The 20758-nt window shown below is 42.3% G+C and overlaps 1 protein-coding gene across 3 annotated transcripts in view; it reads right to left on the reverse strand.

The window, feature by feature from the left end:
- UBE3C (ubiquitin protein ligase E3C) overlaps positions 1-20758 on the reverse strand; it is a 168632-nt gene that overhangs the window by 112144 nt on the left and 35730 nt on the right. For all 3 annotated transcript variants that reach the window (XM_073334553.1, XM_073334552.1, XM_073334554.1), the window contains exons 7-10: positions 18468-18621; positions 17756-17973; positions 17206-17360; positions 6659-6846 (exon numbers count right to left, since the gene is read on the reverse strand). In XM_073334553.1, coding sequence (XP_073190654.1) covers positions 6659-6846; positions 17206-17360; positions 17756-17973; positions 18468-18621 — 715 coding nt within the window. The remainder of the gene's footprint in view (positions 1-6658; positions 6847-17205; positions 17361-17755; positions 17974-18467; positions 18622-20758) is intronic.

Raw genomic sequence — 20758 nt, forward strand, 5'->3', positions numbered from 1 at the left:
CTGTAATGCACCTATGTTAATGCAGAATATATGAACTGTGAATAAACTGAACAACTGTCATGTCAAGCTTGAACAAAACAGAAGTATTTCAAATGTTAGGCCTCAAACTTCCATATTCTGCAAAATGCAAGCCTTGCAAAAAATAACGCTTATACTCGTGACTTGTGGTCAGGAAACGAGGCGATCAGATAGCGATTTATGCTGACTCCTATGTACTTATCAATCCAAAATTACCCACATTCAAAATCTGGTTGGCTACAGAAAATAGATAGGCCGAAAATTAATTATGCATCAATTATACGATGGCAACCACATAAACGATGTGGCCCACCCTGATTGGTTTGTCTGTTCTAAAACATGGCCGTGAGACCAGATGAAAAGGAGAAGACACAAAAGTGTGTGTGTGTCGTCGGTGGTACCTGACCCATACCCCCTGAACCGAAGGGACGTGCACTTCTCGACTGTCTGTCTGGTCAGTGCGGAAAACGGCCGACTGAAGGGTAACGTATTTTTCGGACAAATGCAGGGTAAGTCTATGGAGTAAAAAAGTCTGGTCGCTCAAGCTGAATTGATCATAGTCGTATCGATACCATAGTATAAAATCAATAGTAGATGGCTGATGCATAATAGCTTTGCATGTGTTATTGCTGGTCTTTTACGTAGTCCTAGCAAATGCATGTAGCACTGTTGTTCATCAGCTTTATGTTGCCTTTAAAAACACCAGAAATATAGGGCTGGTGAATAATTGTTTTACCTATGCTTGTCTTTTGGGCTTTTATTATAACATGCCAGGACCAGCATATGTAGAGTCACTGTTCAGGAACTCGCAAATGGTCCACAATATTACTTGTACTTGTGCTTGTCTTCAGTATAATCTGCCTTTTGTATTAATTCTTATTCAGTGTTGGTCTTTGGTTTTTCTTTTCTTGTTTTGTTTATGCTGTTATTATAGTAGAAAATCATTAAAAGCTTTCCTTGAGGAATAATTAATAGTTCTTACTTATTTTATACGGACACCACTTAACCTCATTACATCTGTGTTGGGTGGTGGGAAGTAGTGAACACCCTGGGGTGAAATAGGGCCCCGAGGCGTACCTCCTTCTTCCTTGGTCTCCGCATGAACGTATTTACATGCTAATTAATTACTGTAGAATAGGATATGTTGTATTTAAGTACATTTTATCAGTTTCTAATACTAGGTAAAATAGAAAAAATAAATTAATTTGCACCTAAATAGATGTACTATACAAAAGCAACTATCATAAAGGTAATGGATAGTGGGTAAAGTATAAGTGACGACTTAACCTTCAAAAGCTACAGTTCTCTCTCTTATATATATGATTAAGAAGGAGAATGAAAGCAGTAAATCATATTTTACTTCTCAGTTGCTGCTATGTGAAGTTCAGTTCAGATCATGCCATCTTAAAAAGAGACAAAGCAGAAATAAATGGGGCCCAGAAATAGGCAACTAAAATTATTACGATTATTAGAGAATGATACATGGGAAGGCTTCTGCATAAGAAGAGACTGAAAAGTTTAGGATTGTTTAAAGAAGAGAGGAATAAAAGGGACATGGATATGGTGTGGGGGGAAGGAATAGAGAAATTCCTATTTAACATCTCTCATACTACAGAACAAAGGGATTATTCAGTGATTCTGACCAGCCAAAATGTAAAATTTATAACAGGAAATATTTTTTAACATGTAAAATTAAATTGAACTCACAGTAGCAAGTATCAATGTGATCAAGAGTTTAGCAACAGTCAAAGAAAGAGTAGACATTTTTCTGGACAATGAGACTATCCACAGTTATGTTAAGACTGACTGAAAAATAGGGACATATACCCTCATGGGTTCAGGGCAGAAGACAACCATTGTCTATTTGATGTTAGGAATCAGATGCATCCGATGAAGTGAGCTGTAGCTCACGAAAGCTTATGCTCAAATAAATTGGTTCGTCTCTAAGGTGCCACAAGTACTCCTTTTCTTTTTGATGTTAGGAAGCAACATTCCCCACACACATAACTATCTAGTACACAGATTCTTGTATCTTTCCCCTGAGGTACCTGGTATTGACCACAGTTGGACAGGATATCTGACTAGATTTAACCATGGTGTGATCCAGCATGACAATCCTTATGTTTCTAGAATACTTTGCAACCAATGCATCTCTCTAGCTGCATTGAAGATCCATAGAAAGCAAAGGAATTACCTTTCCAGTGAGTTATGTAGTATGTACACATTGTAAGGTAAGATTTTTCTATTATAAAGGAAATAAACTGTACATTTTTAAAAAGCTTTTTTAAAACCCCACAGTCTTAAGACATTCATTCTTTCCCTACCACTCATCTGAGTTAAACTTATGCTAAATTTTTGTTCTAACAATATTTTCAGTTTTAAAAGGTGGAATTTAATTATTTTCATTTACTGTCTCACTTTGCAATGCCCTGCATTACTAGCTTTGCCTTAATTGACATGATTTACTTTTATATTTGAGAGTTCTATTTTTCAATATATAAAATTTTCATTCTGATCCCAGATTAATTTTATCAATGGAGACTTCAAATTTAATGTGAATTTTTTCCCCAGAACATCTAATGCATTGTAAATGAAAGGTTATTTTGAATACATTATTCTTGTTTACCTCCAATGTTCCCATTTTAACATGGCTTCTGCAAGAAAATAATCATAATTTATTATGTAAATATTATTTACTCAAAATAATTGGTATTTTAAGTAAACCAGACTCAAAAAGACAAAACTTTGGAGTAGCTTTAATAGCAACATTAAATCTGCCATACAATACAATACTATTATAAAAGTGAATCTTTGTTTACAGTTTAAAGTTGTTATGGAAACTAAATCTGTAACTGGCACTTAAGAGCTACAGTTATCAGCACTCCTGAACTTGTAACACACATGCTAAAACAAGGAAGAGCATTTTTCTCAATCGCCTATAAAAAAGCGATAGTACATAAGTTGAAACAAATGACCTGTAAGTTTTGAACTACTTGTGAAAAATATACAAAATGCAATACTTCAAAACAATAGGCAAAATCTCCTTACAATACACACACACAAATATTTGTCATAGCAGCCAGATAGCACAGGTTTGATCCAAAACCTATTAAACACAAATGGAAGGACTTTAATGGTCTTTGGATCATAACCTATAGGCAACATTTAAAACTGTAATAAAAAAAACACACCAAGCTTGTATTTATCTTCTGGAGATATAAAAATATAGAGTTCAATCCTGCAAATACCTCCATCGGTGAGCTTAACTTTAATTCTCTGAATAACTGCACTGAAGCCAATGGGCCTACTCATACTTAAAGCTGAATACATCTGCTAGTGTTTACAGGACTGACGGCTTTAAAACATAATGGAAAGAATGTCATGAAAATATTTGAGAAAAATATCAATGACAGTTTTTACTGTTTTGTTTGTCAGATGCTCTTATGAAATATAGCAGAACTGTGCTAGTACATGAGAAACCTAAAGTGCGACAGGCTAAACATTTACACTGATTAACCTATTTTCAATGTTGAGGATTCTGTAAAAGTAACCTAACATTATAAATGAAGAAAAGTAACATAGGTTCTGATCCCATACCTACTGAAGACAAAGCGAGCTTTATCATTAACTTCAATGGGTCCAGCATCAGAACCTCTGATTTTCAACTTCAATCAAGTTTTAATAATGAAAGATATTATAAACAGATAAGAAGTTAGCTAAACAACTAGCTGTGAAAGACTGACAATATGCCTTTAAAATATATTTATTCTAATAAATAACCTGAGAAAACAGAAAAATCAATGTTTCTAATATTTAATTCTGTAGAAGACAAACTCATCTTTTCAGTAACTATTCCAAAATAATTACAGCATGGAACAGCTGTTACTCTAACTGATTTAACATAGGTTTGCACATTTCTAAGTTGTTGAACCATCTTACAAAACCTGTGACATATATATTAATGCACAACACCTAATCCATTACCACAAATAATTACAAACTTCTATCTATGGTTCCTCAGAGGAACAGATGCCTTACTCATACAATTAAGGCAAAATAAGACTTCTTTATTCATTAAGCACCTTTTCCACACAGTTTACCAGTAAATTCAAGCCAGAGCAGTGATGCATTTAAATCCAGTAATTATTATCCAAGGCAATGGACTAGCTGCAACAATAAAACAAGCGTACCAATTCAGCTGCTACTATGATCTTCAGATCTCACATCCTGTCCTAATGCAATTAGTCTACAAAGAGCTAATTACCCTAATCGAGCAATCACAGTTTCACTGACATCTTACTTCCTCTAAAAGCTATAAACACCACTGGGCTAAGATAGAATCTAATTAGTTTGGTGTATCATTGTTTACAATGCAGTTTGAATTGATTATGTTTAAATACATACCAAAAATACTTAGAGATTTTCATTTTACTACCAGTAAATGAACACATTTTTAACTAAAACTAGTTACTCCAGAATAGTTTAATATTAGGGCTGTCAATTAATCAGTTAACTCACGCGATTAACTCAAAAAAATTAATCGCGATTATTCGCACTGTTAAACAATAAAATACTAATTGAAATTTATTAAATATTTTTGGATGTTTTCTACATTTTCAAATATATTGATTTCAATTACAACACAGAATACGAAGTGTACAGTGCTCACTTCATATTTTTTATTACAAATATTTGCACTGTAAAAAACAAAATAAATACTATTTTTCAATTCACCTTATACAAGTACTATAGTGCAATCTCCATCATGAAAATTGAACTTACAAATGTAGAATTATGTACAAAAAAACCTGCATTCAAAAATAAAACAATGTCCAACTTTAGAGCCTACAAGTCCACTCAATCCTATTTCAGCCAATCGCTCAGACAAACAAGTTTTGTTAAAGTTTGCAGGAGATAATGCTGCCCCCTTCTTGTTTACATCACCAGAAAGTGAAAACAAGCATTCGCATGGGACTTTTGTAGCCAGCGTTGCAAGGTACTTACGTGTCAGATATGCTAAACATTCGTATGCTCCTTCATTCTTCGGCCACCATTCCAGAGGACATGCTTCCATGCTGATGATGCTCATTAAAAAAAGAATGTGTTAATTACATTTGTGACTGAACTCCTTGGGGGAGAACTGTATGTCTCCTGTTGTGTTTTACCTGCATTCTGCCATATATTTCATGTTATAGCAGTCTCGGATGATGACCCAGAATATGTTCAAGAACACTTTCACAGCAGATTTGACAAAACGCAGGTACCAATGTGAAATTTCTAAAAATAGCTATAGCACTCGACCCAAGGTTTAAGAATCTGAAGTGCATTCAAAAATCCGTGAGGGATGAGGTGTGAAGCGTGCTTTCAGAAGACTTAAAAGAGCAACACTCAGATATGGAAACTACAGAACCGGAACCACCAAAAAAAAAAAATCAACCTTCTGCTGGTGACATCTGACTCAGATGATGAAAATGAACATGCATCGGTCCACTCTGCTTTGGATCATTATCGAGCAGAGCCTGTCATTAGCATGGATGAATGTCCTCTGGAATGGTGGTTTAAGCATGAAGGGACATATGAATCTTTAGTGCATCTGGCACGTAAATATTTTGCAGCTCCGGCTACAACAGTGCCATGTGAATGCCTGTTCTTACTTTCAGGTGACATTATCTCCTGCAAATTGTAACCAAACTTGTTTGTCTGAGTGATTGGCTAAGTATGACTGAGTGGACTTGCAGGCTCTAACATTTTACATTGTTTTATATTTGGTTGCAGGTTTTTGGGTTTTTCTTACACAATTCCACATTTGTAAGTTCAACTTTCATGATAAAGAGATTGCACTATAGTACTTGTATTAGGTGAACTGAAAAATACTATTTCTTTTGTTTTTTTACAGTGAAAATACTTGAAATCAAAAATAAATATTATTTTTGTATTCTGTGTTGTAATTGAAATCAATATATTTGAAAATGTAGAAAACATCCAAAAATATTTAAATAAATGGTATTCTTTTATTTGGTTAATCGCAAGATTAATTGGGATTAATTTTTTTAATCGCTTGACAGCCCTATTTAATATTACTGATGTGCCATTTGAATTAAATAATTTGATAAAAATATAATCAGGATCTTTACTTTGAATACAGGAAGCTAAGTCTCATCATAGCTACCTGTATTTTTCAATCTTTTTAAAGGGACTCTACAAAATTAATAGCTCCAAATTTTCACCTACATTTAGGATTTGAAGCCACACACTCCTCCAAACACACACACACGCGCGCGCCTGATCATGAATACTCTACCAACTTCAGATGCCTATGACTGAAATACAGGTGAAATGCTAACTTTACTGGCGAACGCATTAACAATAAATGACGAGTGCACACTTATGTATGCAGTGGTCCTTTCCAGAATGAGCAGGAAGCACACTCAACAGGCACAGTATTGCATTACAAAAGAAGTTTTCTCCCTAAAGTACATGAAAAGCAGGATTCTTATACATTTCAATACCACGATTGAGCACAACACCAAAAAGTTGACAGACAAGCAGATCATCATCATTACAGGCTTGCATGCGACTATAAACCAGAGTCAAAGTTTTAGACCTACCAGAGTTATAGTTCCATATTATTGGTACTTGCCTGACTTTTGGCACCATCATTCGGTGTTGCACCATTAGTGTGTGGCAGATTGATGCCATCAGCGTGAAGACTTCTTCACTAGCTGAATCTCTCCAGACCATATTCAGTAAAGTGTTTGTCTGCTGTTTTGTATCCAGTTTCTTTAGACACTCCTCAGTTATATACTGTACTGATATTCTCCCGTCACCCTGTAAATATACCAAAAAACAATCAGTTTTGAAGACTTCTTAAACTTTTAACACTATGGAGCCTACAGTTTCTTTAAACAAAGCTTCAGAATTTTACTATAATTAACCCAATTCACTCCCCCACAAAATAAATGTATTAAAAACCATTTCACAGGTTACAGCAAAATATTTTGGAGGTGGTTTAATCCCCCCCCCCCAAATGCAGGCAGGTACATGAGTCAGTACAATATGTGCCTGATCCAATGCCTGCTGAAGGTACTAGAAAGACCATCTTTGACTTCAATGGGCTTTGGAGCAGACCTATATATGCCTACTTTCCATGTCCACGAATATGGCCAGATCCTTAGCCGGTGTGAAATATTACAGCTCCACAAACATCACTGAACTATGATGATTTAGCCCATGGATGGGAGCACTCAAATCTTTCACTGTCTCTCTAGCCATACATACATACACACACACACACACGTACATACGTAAAGTGCTCACGGGCGGGAGGGGGAAAGAGAAGGGCAGATGTACAGAGAAGGGCTACTAGGATGATTCGAGGAATGAAAAACCTGTCTTATCAAAGGAGACTCAAGGAGCTTGGCTTCTTTAGCCTAACTAAAAGAAGGTTGAGGAGAAATATGATTGCTCTCTATAAATATATCAGAGGGATAAATACCGGAGAGGGAGAGGAATTATTTAAGCTTAGTACCAATGTGGACACAAGAACAAATGGATATAAACTGGTCATTGGGAAGTTTAGACTTGAAATTAGACAAAGGTTTCTAACCATCAGAGGAATGAAGTTTTGGAATAGCCTTCCAAGGGAAGCAGTGGGGCAAAAGACCTATCTGGCTTTAAGATTTAACGCGATAAGTTTATGGAGGAGATGGTATGATGGGATAACATGATTTTGGTAATTAATTGATCTTTAAATATTCATGGTAAATAGGCCCAATGGCCTGTGATGGGATGTTAGATGGGGTGGGATCTGAGTTACTACAGAAAATTCTTTCCTGGTATCTGGCTGGTGAATTATGCCCATATGCTCAGGGTTTAGCTGATTGCCATATTTGGGGTCGGGAGAGAATTTTCCTCCGGAGCAGATTGGAAGAGGCCCTGGAGGTTTTTCGCCTTCCTCTGTAGCATGGGGCACGGGTCACTTGCTGGAGGATTCTCTGCTCCTTGAAGTCTTTAAACCACGATTTGAGGACTTCAGTAGCTCAGACATAGGTGAGAGGTTTTTTGCAGGAGTGGGTGCGTGAGATTCTGTGGCCTGCGTTGTGCAGGAGGTCAGACTAGATGATCATAATGGTCGCTTCTGACCTTAGTATCTATGAATCTATGTGGCAGAGTGCTATTAAGCAGTGGAGTCTCCTCAGGGGAGGTTTTGCCTATTCTGTTTTAAGTCAGATACAGTCGGGTATTTATCAATTATTGTAAATTGTCTCTGAACAGACCTTTAGATTCCATTTTTACCAAACCAGCCTTCAGGTGCCAAACCACAAACTTCCATGGAACATTTAGTTAAAGATCTGCCAGCATTTACATTATCAAAACTATGCAAAATAAGACTTCAAAATCTTTAATTTAAAAAATCTTTAAAAGTAAGTTAATAGTAGCTTGGAAAGCACCCTAAAGAAATGAGACTGACATATAAAGTCAATGTATTATATATATTTTGCTACAGAGCTAAAGTTCCACTAATGAATGAGGGGAAGGAGCAGCGTATACTTTAAAATGTTGATAGCTAATAGAAATATTAATATAATATAATAAATTAGGGCAGTTGATTAATTGCAGTTAACTCATGTGATGAACTCAAAAATTAATCGCAATTAAAAAAATTAATCGTGATTCATCGCAGTTTTAATCACACAGTTAAACAGAACAACAAATGAAATGTATTAAATATTTTTTCACCTCATACCTGTACTGTAGTGCAGTCTTTTTATCGTGAAAGTGCAACTTACACATGTAGATTTTTTTTTTTAATGTAACTGCACTCAAAAACATTCTTGGGGGAGAATGGTTTGTCTCCCTTGGGGGAGAATGGTATGTCTCCGGCTCTGCTTTACATGCATTCTGCCATATATTTCATGTTATAGCAGTCTCGGATGCCGACCCAGCACATGTTCATTTTAAGAGAATTTTCACTGCAGATTTCACAAAACTAAAAGAAGGTACCAATGTGAGATGGCACTCCACGGAAGGTTTAAGAATCCGAAGTGCCTTCCAAAATCTGAGAGGGACGAGGTGTGAAGCATGCTTTCAGAAGTCTTAAAAGAGCAACTCTGCGATGCAGAAACTACAGAATCTGAACCACCAAAAAAGAAAATCAACCTTCTGCTGGTGGCATCTGACTCTGATGATGGAAATGAACATGCGTCGGTCCGCACTGCTTTGGAATATTATTGAGCAGAACACATCATCAACATAGATGCATGTCCTCTGGAATGGTGGCTGAAGCATGAAGGGACTATGAATATTAAGCGCATCTCACACATAAATATCTTGCAACGCTGGCTACAACAGTGCCATGGAAAGGCCAGTTCTCATTTTCATGTGACATTGTGAACAAGAGGCAGGCAGCATTATCTTCTCCAAATGTAAACAAACTTGTTTATCTTAGCAATTGGCTGAACAAGAAGTAGGACTGAGTGGACTTGTAGGCTCTAAAGTTTTACATTCTTTTGTTTTTGAATGCAGTTATTTTTGTACATAATTCTACATTTGTAAGTTCAACCTTCATGATAAAGAGATTGCATTACAGTACTTGTACAAGGTGAATTGAAAAATACTATTTATTTTTGTTTTTACAGTGCAAATATTTGTAACAACAAAATATATAAAGTGAGCACTGTATGCTTTGTATTCTGTGTTGTAACTGAAATCAATATATTTGACAAGGTAGAAAACGTGCAAAAATATTTAAATAAATGGTATTTTATTATTGTTTGACAGCATGATTAGTTGCACGATTAATCACGATTAATTTTTTTAATCGCTTGACAGCCCTACAATAAATATGTACAGTAGACATTTGTGGCAGAGAAAACAGTTACCTACCTTTTCGTAACTGTTGTTCTTCGAGATGCGTTGCTCATGTCCATTCCATTTCAGGTATGTGCACACTCACGTGCACAGTTGTCGGAGATTTCTGCCTTAGCGGCATCCATAGGGCCGGCTGTGGTGCCCCTTGAAGTGGCGCTCCCATGAGGCGGCACATCAGGCGCCACCGGCTCTGTGCCCTCTCAGTTCCTTCTTGTCAGCAACTCCAACAGAGGGGTAGGAGTACAGAAAATGGAATGGACATGAGCAACACATCTCAAAGAACAACAGTTACGAAAAGACAGGTAACAGTTTTTTCTTCGAGTGCTTGCTCATGTCGATTCCATTATAGGTGACTCACAAGCAGTATCCATGGAGGTGGGCTCAGAATTCACAGCTTAGCGGCCTGTAGTACTGCCCTACCAAAAACAGTATCGTCCCAGGCCTGCTGGGTCAGTGCATAGTGGGACAAAAAAGTGTTGACAGACGACCAGGTGGCCACTCTACGGATGTCCTTGTTAGTCATGTGCGACCTAACAGAGTGGGCGGTGACAATCACCAGAGGTGGCACCTTCACTCGGTCATAGCAGAAGCAAATGCAGGCAGTGATCCAAGAAGAAATTCTTTGAGTGGGTACAGGGCGACCTTTCATTCTGTCGACCACAGCAACGAATAATTGCGTCGACTTACAGAACACCTTGGTCCTGCCAATGTAGAAGGCCAGAGCCCTTCTGATGCCCAGAGCATGTAGCCTGACGCTCCTCCTCCGACCTATGTAGCTTTGGAAAGAAGACTGGTAGGTAAATGTCCTGGCTCAAATGAAACAGAAACTACCTTGGGAAGAAAAGCCAGGTATGGCCTTAGCTTAACCTTATCCTTGTAGAAGACAGTGTATGGTGGTTCCGAGGTGAGCACCCGAATCTCAGATACCCAGCGGGCTGACATCACCGCGAGCAGGAATGTGACCTTCTAGGAGAGAAGAAGGAGGGATCAGGAAGCCAGTGGCTCAAAGAGAGGACCCACGAGCTGTGACAGTACCAGATTCAAGTCCCACAGAGGGACGGGGTCCCTGACATGCGGGTAGAGGCGCTCCAGGCCCTTAAGGAATCTGGCTGTACTAGCCTGAGCAAACACCGACCTGCCTTCGAACAGCAGGTGGAAGGCTGAGATGGCCGTTAGATGGACCTTGATTGATGAGAAGGACAAGCCCTGGAGCTTGAGGTGCAGGAGGTAGTCCAGAATAAGCTGCAGCGAAGCTCACTCAGGAACAACATTCTTGTTCGCAATCTAGCAGGCGAACCGTTTCCACTTGGCCAGACAGGTCACTCTGGTGGACGGCTTCCTTCTTCCCAACAGAACGCATTGAACCTCAGCCAAGCACTGCTGCTCCTGTGCGTTTAGCCATGCAGCAGCCAAGACGTCAGATGTAACACCCTCAGGTTGGAGTGCATAAGACTGCTGTGGTTATGGGAAAACAGGTCCGACCTGAGTGGTAACTGGAATAGGGTCATCACAGAGAGGTCCATCAGAGTGCTGAACCAGTGTTGGCGTGGCCATGCCAGCAGTGTGAGGATGACCTTCACTCTGTCCTATTTAATCTTCTTGAGGACCCTGGATAGCAACAGCACCAGAGGGAAGGCGTACATCAGCGCCCCCGACCACGAGAGCAGAAAGGCATCTGATAGGGATCCTCTGTCCATGACCCCAATCGTGCAGAGGACATGGCATTTCCTGTTCTGCCGGGGAGTTCCCCACCTGCGGAAGATGGAACTGACCACCTCTGGATGAAGGGATCACTCATGGCGAGACGAGAACATCCTGCTAAGGGAATCTGCCAAAGTGTTCTCGGTCCCTGGGAGGGATAGCTCAGTGGTTTGAGCATTGGCCTGCTAAACCCAGGGTTGTGAGTTCAATCCTTGAGGGGGCCATTTAGGGATCTGGGGCAAAAATTGGGGATTGGTCCTGCTGTGAGCAGGGGGTTGTTGGACTAGATGACCTCCTGAGGTCCCTTCCAACCCTGATATTCTATGATTAAGGTGAGCAGCTACAAGATGGATGTCGTGCTGCAGACAGAAATCTCAGAGCCAGAGGGCTTCCTGGCAGAGGGCAGATGGCCTGGCTCCGCCCTGCATGTTGATACAGAAGACTGTAGCCGTGTTGTCAGTCAACTCCTAGACCACCCTGTCTTGTATATGAGATAGAAAGGCTTGGCAGGTTAGTTGTACTGCCCTGAGCTCCCTGATATTGACATGCAGGGAACGATCACAACTGAACCAACGACCGTGAGTGCTGAGAGCGCCCAGGTGGCTAGACAATACAAGGCCGGGATCGCAAAGGGAACTCCTTCCAACACCGACGTGGGATTCTGCCAAAATATGAGGAACAGTACGCTGTCCGGGATCCAGACCACCCGGTGCATGCTGTGCCGGTTGGGAACACAGACCAATGATAGCCACGCCTGAAGAGGTCTGAAGCGGAGTCATGCGTGTCTGAACACGTAAGTACACGCTGCCACGGGCCCAACAGCCTCAGGCACCTTTGGGCAGTGGTGAGCGGGTGGGCCCATAGGCCCGCAATGAGGTCCACCATGGCCTGGAACGGAGTGTCGGGGAGGAAGACCCTGGTCTGAGTGGAGTCGAGGACCACTCCAATGAATTATATGCATTGTACTGTGTTAAGGTTGACTTTTTCTCGTTTATCATCAACACAGGGTCACAACAGGTGGAACATACCAGGTCGAGATGTCTCCACACCTGAGCTGGAGACAGGCCCCTTATCAACCAGTCGTCGAGGTATGGGTATATTTGGACTTCCTGACGGCTCAGATTCACTGGCACTATACCCTTTGTGAATATCCTCGGGGCTAACAAGAGACCAAAGGGCATCACCACGAACTGGAAATGGCACCGTCCCAGTATGAAGTGGAGGAAGCATCGGTGCCCTGGGAAGATGGAAATATGTATCCTTTAAAATTGACGGCAGCAAACCAGTCTCCCAGATCCAGGGATGGGATGATGGAGGCCATGGAGATCATGCGAAACTTCAATTTCTTGAAAGACTTGTTGAGGCGATGCAGGTCTAGGATGGGTCTGAGGCCTCCTTTTGCCTTTAGAATCAGGAAGTAGAGGGAGTAGAATCCTCTGCCTTCCAGGTTCCGAGGGATCTTTTCCACTGCCCCCAGGTACAGGACGTTTTCGACCTCCTGAACGAGGAGTTGATCGTAAGAAGAGTTGCTGAAGAGGGACAGGGAAGGGGACTTGGAGAGGTAGTTGTCTATAAACTGCAGGGTGTAGCCCAAAGAAACCATATCTAGCACCCAGCCGTTCCAAAGGAATAGGCCGACCGGAAGGGGCGGAAGCGGTTGAGGAAAGGGAGCGTTGTATCCAGTACATTGGCCGGGGTGCCGTCCTCAAGTGCACCCTCAAAATGACTGCTTCTGGCTTCCCTGATTTCTGGGAGGGTCAGGTTGGGCAGCCGGGCGGGAAGAGGACAGGTAGCATCTCTTAGATCCTTTGTCCTTTTCCTTTCTCCTGTAGGAGTCAGACCCGGAAGCCCCCCGGGACCTAGACTGCATCAGAGGAGGAGGACACAGAGGATGGAACGTCTTCCTGGATTGCTGAGTGGTGTGCAAGCCCAGGGATCGGAGGGTGAGCCTGAGTCCTTGAGCCCATGGAGCCTAGAGTCAGTTAGCTCAGAAAAGAGCCCCGAACCCTCGAATGGCAGGTCCTGGATTGTGGTCTGCATCTCCTGGGACAGTCCAGAAGCCTGCAACCAGGAGCTGCGTCTCATGGCCACTTCCAATGCGACCACCCTGGCAGCCAAGTCCGTCATGTCCCAGGCCATGTGGAGGACTCCCGGGCCACCACCGTGACTTCGCTCACCAACATGGCAAACTCTTGGGCACGCTCCTGTGGGAGGGTCTCCATTAACTTATTCAGGGAGTCCCACAGGTTAAATTTATAAGGTCCTAGCAGGGCCTGGTGGTTAGAGACCTGAAACCGTAAGCTGGCTGTCAAATGAACTTTCCTGCCGTATAAGTCAAGTCTTTTGGCCTCCTTATTTTTCAGCGTTCCGCTGGTGTGGCCTTTCGTTCACCACGGACACAACCAATGATACCGCAGGGGGATGAGCATACAGATACTTGAAACCCTTTGCAGGGACATAGTATTTCTTTTCCGTTTTCTTTATTCCATCAGCGGAATAGATAAGGGGACTTGCAACACCAATTTGGCTATTTTGAGTAACGCTGGGTGGACAGCCAATGCAATTTTTGCTGGTGTGGTGGCTGAGATGACATTGAAGAGGTCAATCTGCAAGCAAAGATTTTCAGCCACCCGTTTAAGGAGGATCTGGTGCTCCTTAAAGTCATCCAGGGGACTGCTGGTGTGGGAGGGTCCAGCCACCGCCTCATCTGGGGATGAGGAGGACAATTGTATTGCCTGAGGGATGGTGTCATTCCCTCCCTTGTTGAGGGAGGGCTCCCTCGGTGTCGGGGTACAGTGTGCGGGCTCTGCTTCAACCGCAGTGCCATGTTCCGATTGCAGCACCAGCAGTACCTCGGCTGGTTTGTCCGATGCAACCAGGGAGGGCTGGGAGTACTGGATCAGCATCACCAGCACCCTCCAAGGGTTCCAATATGGCCAATGGCAGGGCCACGGCTCCTGCTGCATCGGCACTGCAGCCCGTGCCGCCTTGGTCCCCCGTGTTGGAGGGGAGTTGCCCCGTCTCAGTGACGGGCTAAAAATCACAGTCTGAGATCCCAAATGAGCCCTCCAGGACAGAGGCGGACGACAATGAGACCTTCTGGGAGAGGCTGTTCGGCGTGTAAGTGACCTATGGCCAGATGGTCAGCGGTACAGAGAATGGTGCCACGAGTCCGGAGTCCCTCGTCTAGTAAGAGAGGAACTCGATGAAGATCTAGGTCGTCTGGCCAGCGAGCTAGGCTGCGGTGCCAGGTCCTGAGGTTGCAGCAATGGGGACTTGCGCCTGCGATCCTGTGATCTGAGGTGTTCCACCAGTCTATGCTGCAGCACCCTGCTGGCTTTCCCCTTCGGTGTCGCGAGCAGAGCCGTATCGGTCACCTGGTGTGACACCTGAGGAGCCTGCTGGTCTTGCTCCTTAGCCGCCGGGACTGCTTCAGGCACTGAAGGCCCCATCACTGGCTAGGAACCCCTGCTGCTGCCCGGGGTGGGAGATGGGTCCCTGGCACGTCTGACCTCCGCAGTACCCACATGAAGCCCCACAGCGGGCACATGGCCTAACACAGGTCCTTTGCCCGAGGCCCCCGCTCCTTCCATGCCGAGGAGGTTCTTTTCCTCAGCCTCTTCTTCGGCGCAGGTGAAATGGAATGGTGCAGGGCCAAGTCCAGTGCCGACGGTACGCTGCATCCCAAGGCTGAAGTGTCAGGTGTAGGTGCCATAGTGGAGGGCTGCGACACCGGGCGAAGAGCAGCCTCCATCAATAACATCCTCAAGCAGATTTCCCGCTCCTTCTGGGTCCGCGGGCGAAGTTCTTACAGATGCAGCACCTCTCTTTTGTATGGCCTTCTCCCAGGCACTTAAGAGAGTTATCGTGAGGATCGCTGATCAGCCTTGGCCTGCTGCATGACGTGCACAACTTGAAGCCGGGGGAGCGGGGCATGCCCCGCTCGGGACAAAGTTCAAACTGGGGCTCTACTGACTAACCAACGCTATCAACTATCTTTGACACTATGTACAACAACAACTGAACTAGTCAATGGATAACCACTGCTGCTCTTGAGAAGCAAAACAAGGCGCTCCAACCAACCGTCACAGACGGTAGGAAGGAACTGAAAGGGCGTAGGGCCAGCGGCACCTGACATACCACTGCATGGGAGTGCCACTCCAGGGCGCACCACAGTCGGCCCTACGGATACCGCTAAGGCAGAAATCTCCGACAACTGTGCACATGGGTGCACACACACCTAAAATGAAATAGACATGAGCAAGCACTCAAAGAAGAATATATAAATTTCTCCAAGGGAAGAATATAATATTTTCAAGTGGGAAGATTTGATGGCTGTGTTCCTTGACAACTCAGTGTTATCAGATACAAGCCCTACAAGGTCCCCTTTAAAATACAAAATTAAACTAGAAAGTCAACTGACATTTCTTTTTCTATCAAAGTAAATCATTCTAAATCTCATACTGTATTCCTACCCAAATTAATTTTAATGGGTCACTTTTTTCAAGAATTTTATTTTGCTTGGAAATGGCAAAATCTGAAAGTATATTAAGTTAAAAAAAAGTGTGTTGATCCTCACAAAATTTCATGTGGAAAGCTATTTTGAGACCCTTTCGTAAGCAGTTTCTATAAGTATTTCTCTGTGGAATCCAACATTCACTTCCCATTCCTTCCCCTGTAAAAACAAGATTAAAGGCTTCTTTTTTTTTTTAATCAGATAATGTTTTATGAAGCAACAAACTTTTTAATATAAATTTGTGTCTTATGATGGTGTTGCTGCTCCTGTACTTTTAAGAATTCTTGGTTATTACTATTTGTATTTTTGTAGTGCCTAGAAGCCCAAGTCATGGACCAGGACCTCACTGTACTATGCGCTGTACAAATACAGTAACTCCCCACTTAACGTCCTCTCGCTTAACATTGTTTCAAGCTTATGTCCCTGATCAATTACAGAACATGCTCCATTTCATAGAATCATAGAATCATAGAATATCAGGGTTGGAAGGGACCCCAGAAGGTCATCTAGTCCAACCCCCTGCTCAAAGCAGGACCAATTCCCAGTTAAATCATCCCAGCCAGGGCTTTGTTTAAAGTTGTGCAATGCTTCGCTATAATGTCATTTGGCTGCCTGCTTTGTCCACAGTTGGCCGCCCCCCATGCCACCCCCCCAGACCCCACAGCGGCTCCTACCCGCTGGCAGACCCTATGGATCAGCGCCTTCCCCCTCATCCCCCTCCCTTCTGCCCGTGGCAATCAGCTGGCTTGCAGCATTCAGGAGGGATGGAGGGAGGGAGGGGGGAAGAGCAAGAACTCGGCGTGCTTCCCTCCCCTGCATCCTGAACGCCGCAAAGCAGTTAACTGCCACAGGCAGGAAGCAGGGGAGGGAGGGGGGAGGCTGCGTGCCGAGTCCTCGCTCCTCCCCCCATCCTTCTGCACCCTGAATGTCGCAAGCCAGCTGACTGCCACGGGCAGAAGGGATGGGGGAGGAACAAGGACGGGGTTTCACTGCATCAGCGGTAAATTAAATGAGGGGAATACAATGAAAGTGCCTTCCTCAATTTTAACTATGGTGTTGCTATAATAAGATTTTATTCAGCGGAACCCTTTAATACTTACAGGTATGGTCATCATCTTACTGATTTCTTCATCCTCATCTTCAGAATCACTGGTTGCATCTTGACAATGTGCACTAGTAGCAGACACAGGTAACTGAGAAAGAAATGTTTGGAGTACCCTTAAATACACAAGTAGCCCTTCCTCTGAAAGGGATCCTACAGCAAATAAACAAATAAAACAAAGTAAGCAGATCATACTATACTATAACTGAATATAACAGTGTTCAACAAGAATCCCTTATCAATAAACAACATGCTCAAAAGCTTACAATTAAAGTATGCCCTATATTGCAAAGAATTATATGAATCTTGGAATGGGCTGCAAGAAGAATACATCTAATGATCTTCATATTTTAAACTATCATTTTTTATTTCTTTTTCAGACCATGAAGAATACTAAAATATACTATGGTATATGGACTCCTTCTGGGTCCGCGGGCGAAGTTCTTACAGATGCAGCACCTCTCTTTTGTAACATGACAATTCAAAGAACTATATTATACAGTACACAAAAATTCATTTTAACTGAATAGATTATATATTTTTCATACCCAAATATGTTTCACCAACAGTTAAAACAAAGTAAAACAGCCATGGAGCTCTATCACTTTTTCTTGAACGCCTGCTTTCTGTTAATAGTGCATTCAGGAAGAGTTCATAAGGGAAAAGTGTTTGCACATCTGCAAGCGCTGGAATGATGAAATGGAATATCTGATCTGTAAAAGGTGCTGCCAGAAACTCCTCTGTGAAGGCAGCAAAAATCTGTTGCCTGAAAGGGGGGAAAAAAGGTTCTTTACAGAAAATGAAAACACAACTTTTCACCGGCACATCCATGAAGTGATTGATCATCAACTTGCGAGTCTGAACACATTATTTTATCTATCAAGGAAACTATGTATAGCTGCATTCCTTAATTCTATGCCACTATATTGAGCTCGTCAGATTACTCAAATAATTAATTTAATCGGCCCTTCTCAATATTATTCTATTTGTATTTTTCTTTAAAGCCTAATACACCCACATAAAACTATTCTGAAACCATTTCAAGATTATGAACAATTACATTTAACTGAAGAGCTGTAAAGAATTTCAGAAAACCTACCTCAGTATATTATTGCACTATCACATAATAAAACTCGTTTTTTCTGTAATACTGTGCACTCAACAGCACATATAAAAACTTAACTAAAAACTGCATGTACCCTATGTATTTAAGATAATAATGAGTTGATATACAAATATTGAAAGATCTCCTTTGATTACCTTGCACCCTCTGGACAGGAGCTATATGTAAAGTGCAATGGTTTCAGAACATTCTCTAGCAGTATTTTTGCAATAGGAACTCGAGAGACATCAGAATATTCAATACTCGATGGAAGCTTGTTGTTAATTAACAAATAAAGCGACCTGTAGTATCCTGAAACAAATAAAAATATATGCAACCATTTATTTCTTGAGTTGTAAAGAAAACTGCAATTTATAATTAGGAGCGCTTTACAATTCATAGCATAAAGTCTGATTTAAACAATTAATAGATAAACTGGAAAAATGCAGCAAAAAGGCAAAAAGCTATATTCACAAAAGAAATTGGACAGGTTATCAACAGTTTTTTTGGAAATGCAGTTTATTTTGTAAACTGCAGAGACAGATAAATGTATACAGAATTAGCCTGACTTTCAAAAATAACCTTCCCCTGCTGAACTGGCTCTTTAAAGCAGTTGCCACCTAGACACAGTATACTAAATCTCCTATTTCTCTGAACTCATCCGCCTGTCACATTTCTGATAGTTGTTTTTTTGGCCTTTTGGACACCATCAATGGCTCTCACTAGATCCAAAACCTTCCAGAGTATCATATGACATCCAACACACATACCTGCTGTTGGAGGAGTATCACAATTCTACAAATACTTCTGACCTCCACCAGTCTGGATTGAAAATTGCTCCTAAATTGTGGATTTCTTGCATAACAACATGATGTTCCATTGACTACACCACAAAGATGTGGGTGGGAGGTAACATGAACAGCATTTAGCTCAATAAGATGCAAAGACTATTTCATGATTCCATCCTATCCTTAATTCACATTCTTGCTCAATGAACTTGAAGTGTAGAGCAGGGGTGGGCAAACTACGGCTCGCAGGACCGTCCTGTCCAGCCCCTGAGCTCCCAGCCGGAGAGGCCTGCCCCCAGCCCCTCCCCCACACAGCTTGTTCCCGCCCACCTCCCAAGCTTTCAAATAAGCCTGTCTGGCCTGCCACTCTAAGTGACAGGGTAAGGGTGGGGGGAGGATAGGGGGTGAAGTCCCGGGGGGTCAGAGAGTGGCGGGGGGGGGGGGGTTGGATAGGCATGGGAGTGCCAGGGGGCCTGTCAGGGGCGGGGGTGCGGATGGGGCAATCAGGGGACAGGGAGCGGGGGGGGGGGGAGGAGTTGGGGGGGGGTCCCGGGAGGGGGCAGTCAGGGGACAAGGAGCAGGGGGAGTTGGATAGGTCAGGAGTTCTGAGGGGGGCAGTCAGGGGGCTGGATGTGGGAGGGGGCGGGGCCAGGCTGTTTGGGGAGGCACAGCCTACCCTACCCAGCCCTCCATACCATTTTGCAACCCCAATGTGGCCCTCGGGCCAAAAAGTTTGCCCACCCCTGGTGTAGAGCATGTGAAAACTAAGGTAGATTCACACATTTTCTAGAGATATTACAGTTCCCATATGCTTTTATCATCAGTAATAAAAACCATCCTATTCAAATTACCTGCTCTAGTCAGTGAAAATCAGTCCATGACAATAAGACACATCACAAAAGCATATTTGGAAGGTTTCTAAGGCATTGAAAAGTTGAACTAACTTTTCCACCCTTCACACTGCCTCTTAAAACCACACCTGAGAGAGTTTAAACTTGCTCTGCAAGCACAGCATCACATCGTAATAGCTGAAAGTGAAGTGCAGTAAACATAGTACTCTTATGAAGAATCCTTTGTTGCACCCATTTCCTGGAAAGAACATTCACTGTTGCCAAAAACTGGAAATGTATATTTGAAGCTCACTTGCTGGAGACTATAAAACATTTGTTTAACTTTAAGAAAGAGGGTATCGTTAAAATAGTGTGTGTTTTAACTGTATTTCTCAAATGAAGCACTTCTTCTCAAGTGCACACTTGTAAATATGGATGTGCACTGAACTTGCCCTGTAGCTGACATTTCAGTTAAATTGATATTACTACTTTTAAATTGCCTTTGTGTGATAAATGGCCTCTACGTTATCTAGATTTCATACATACCTACAATTTATTAATACTAGGGCTAATTAAGGGGTATTTCAGCAGTAAAAATTATTTGAGTTTGAAAGTTTGAGATATCAGTTTCTTATTTTTATAAGTTACAGTGCCTTTATATTGCCACAAACACTTTTTCTTACTATAAGGCCATGTGTACCCTAGGGAAAAGGTGCATTTTTAAACACACTAGCTAATGCATATTAACACGTATTGAGATTCTAGTACTGACAAGGCAGCTGTAGCTCTAACGTCTATGACTTGATTGAGGTAAAACCTAGGGTCCCTCTA

The sequence above is a fragment of the Lepidochelys kempii genome, chromosome 2, assembly GCF_965140265.1.
Source record: "Lepidochelys kempii isolate rLepKem1 chromosome 2, rLepKem1.hap2, whole genome shotgun sequence".
Classification (NCBI taxonomy): Eukaryota; Metazoa; Chordata; order Testudines; family Cheloniidae; genus Lepidochelys; species Lepidochelys kempii.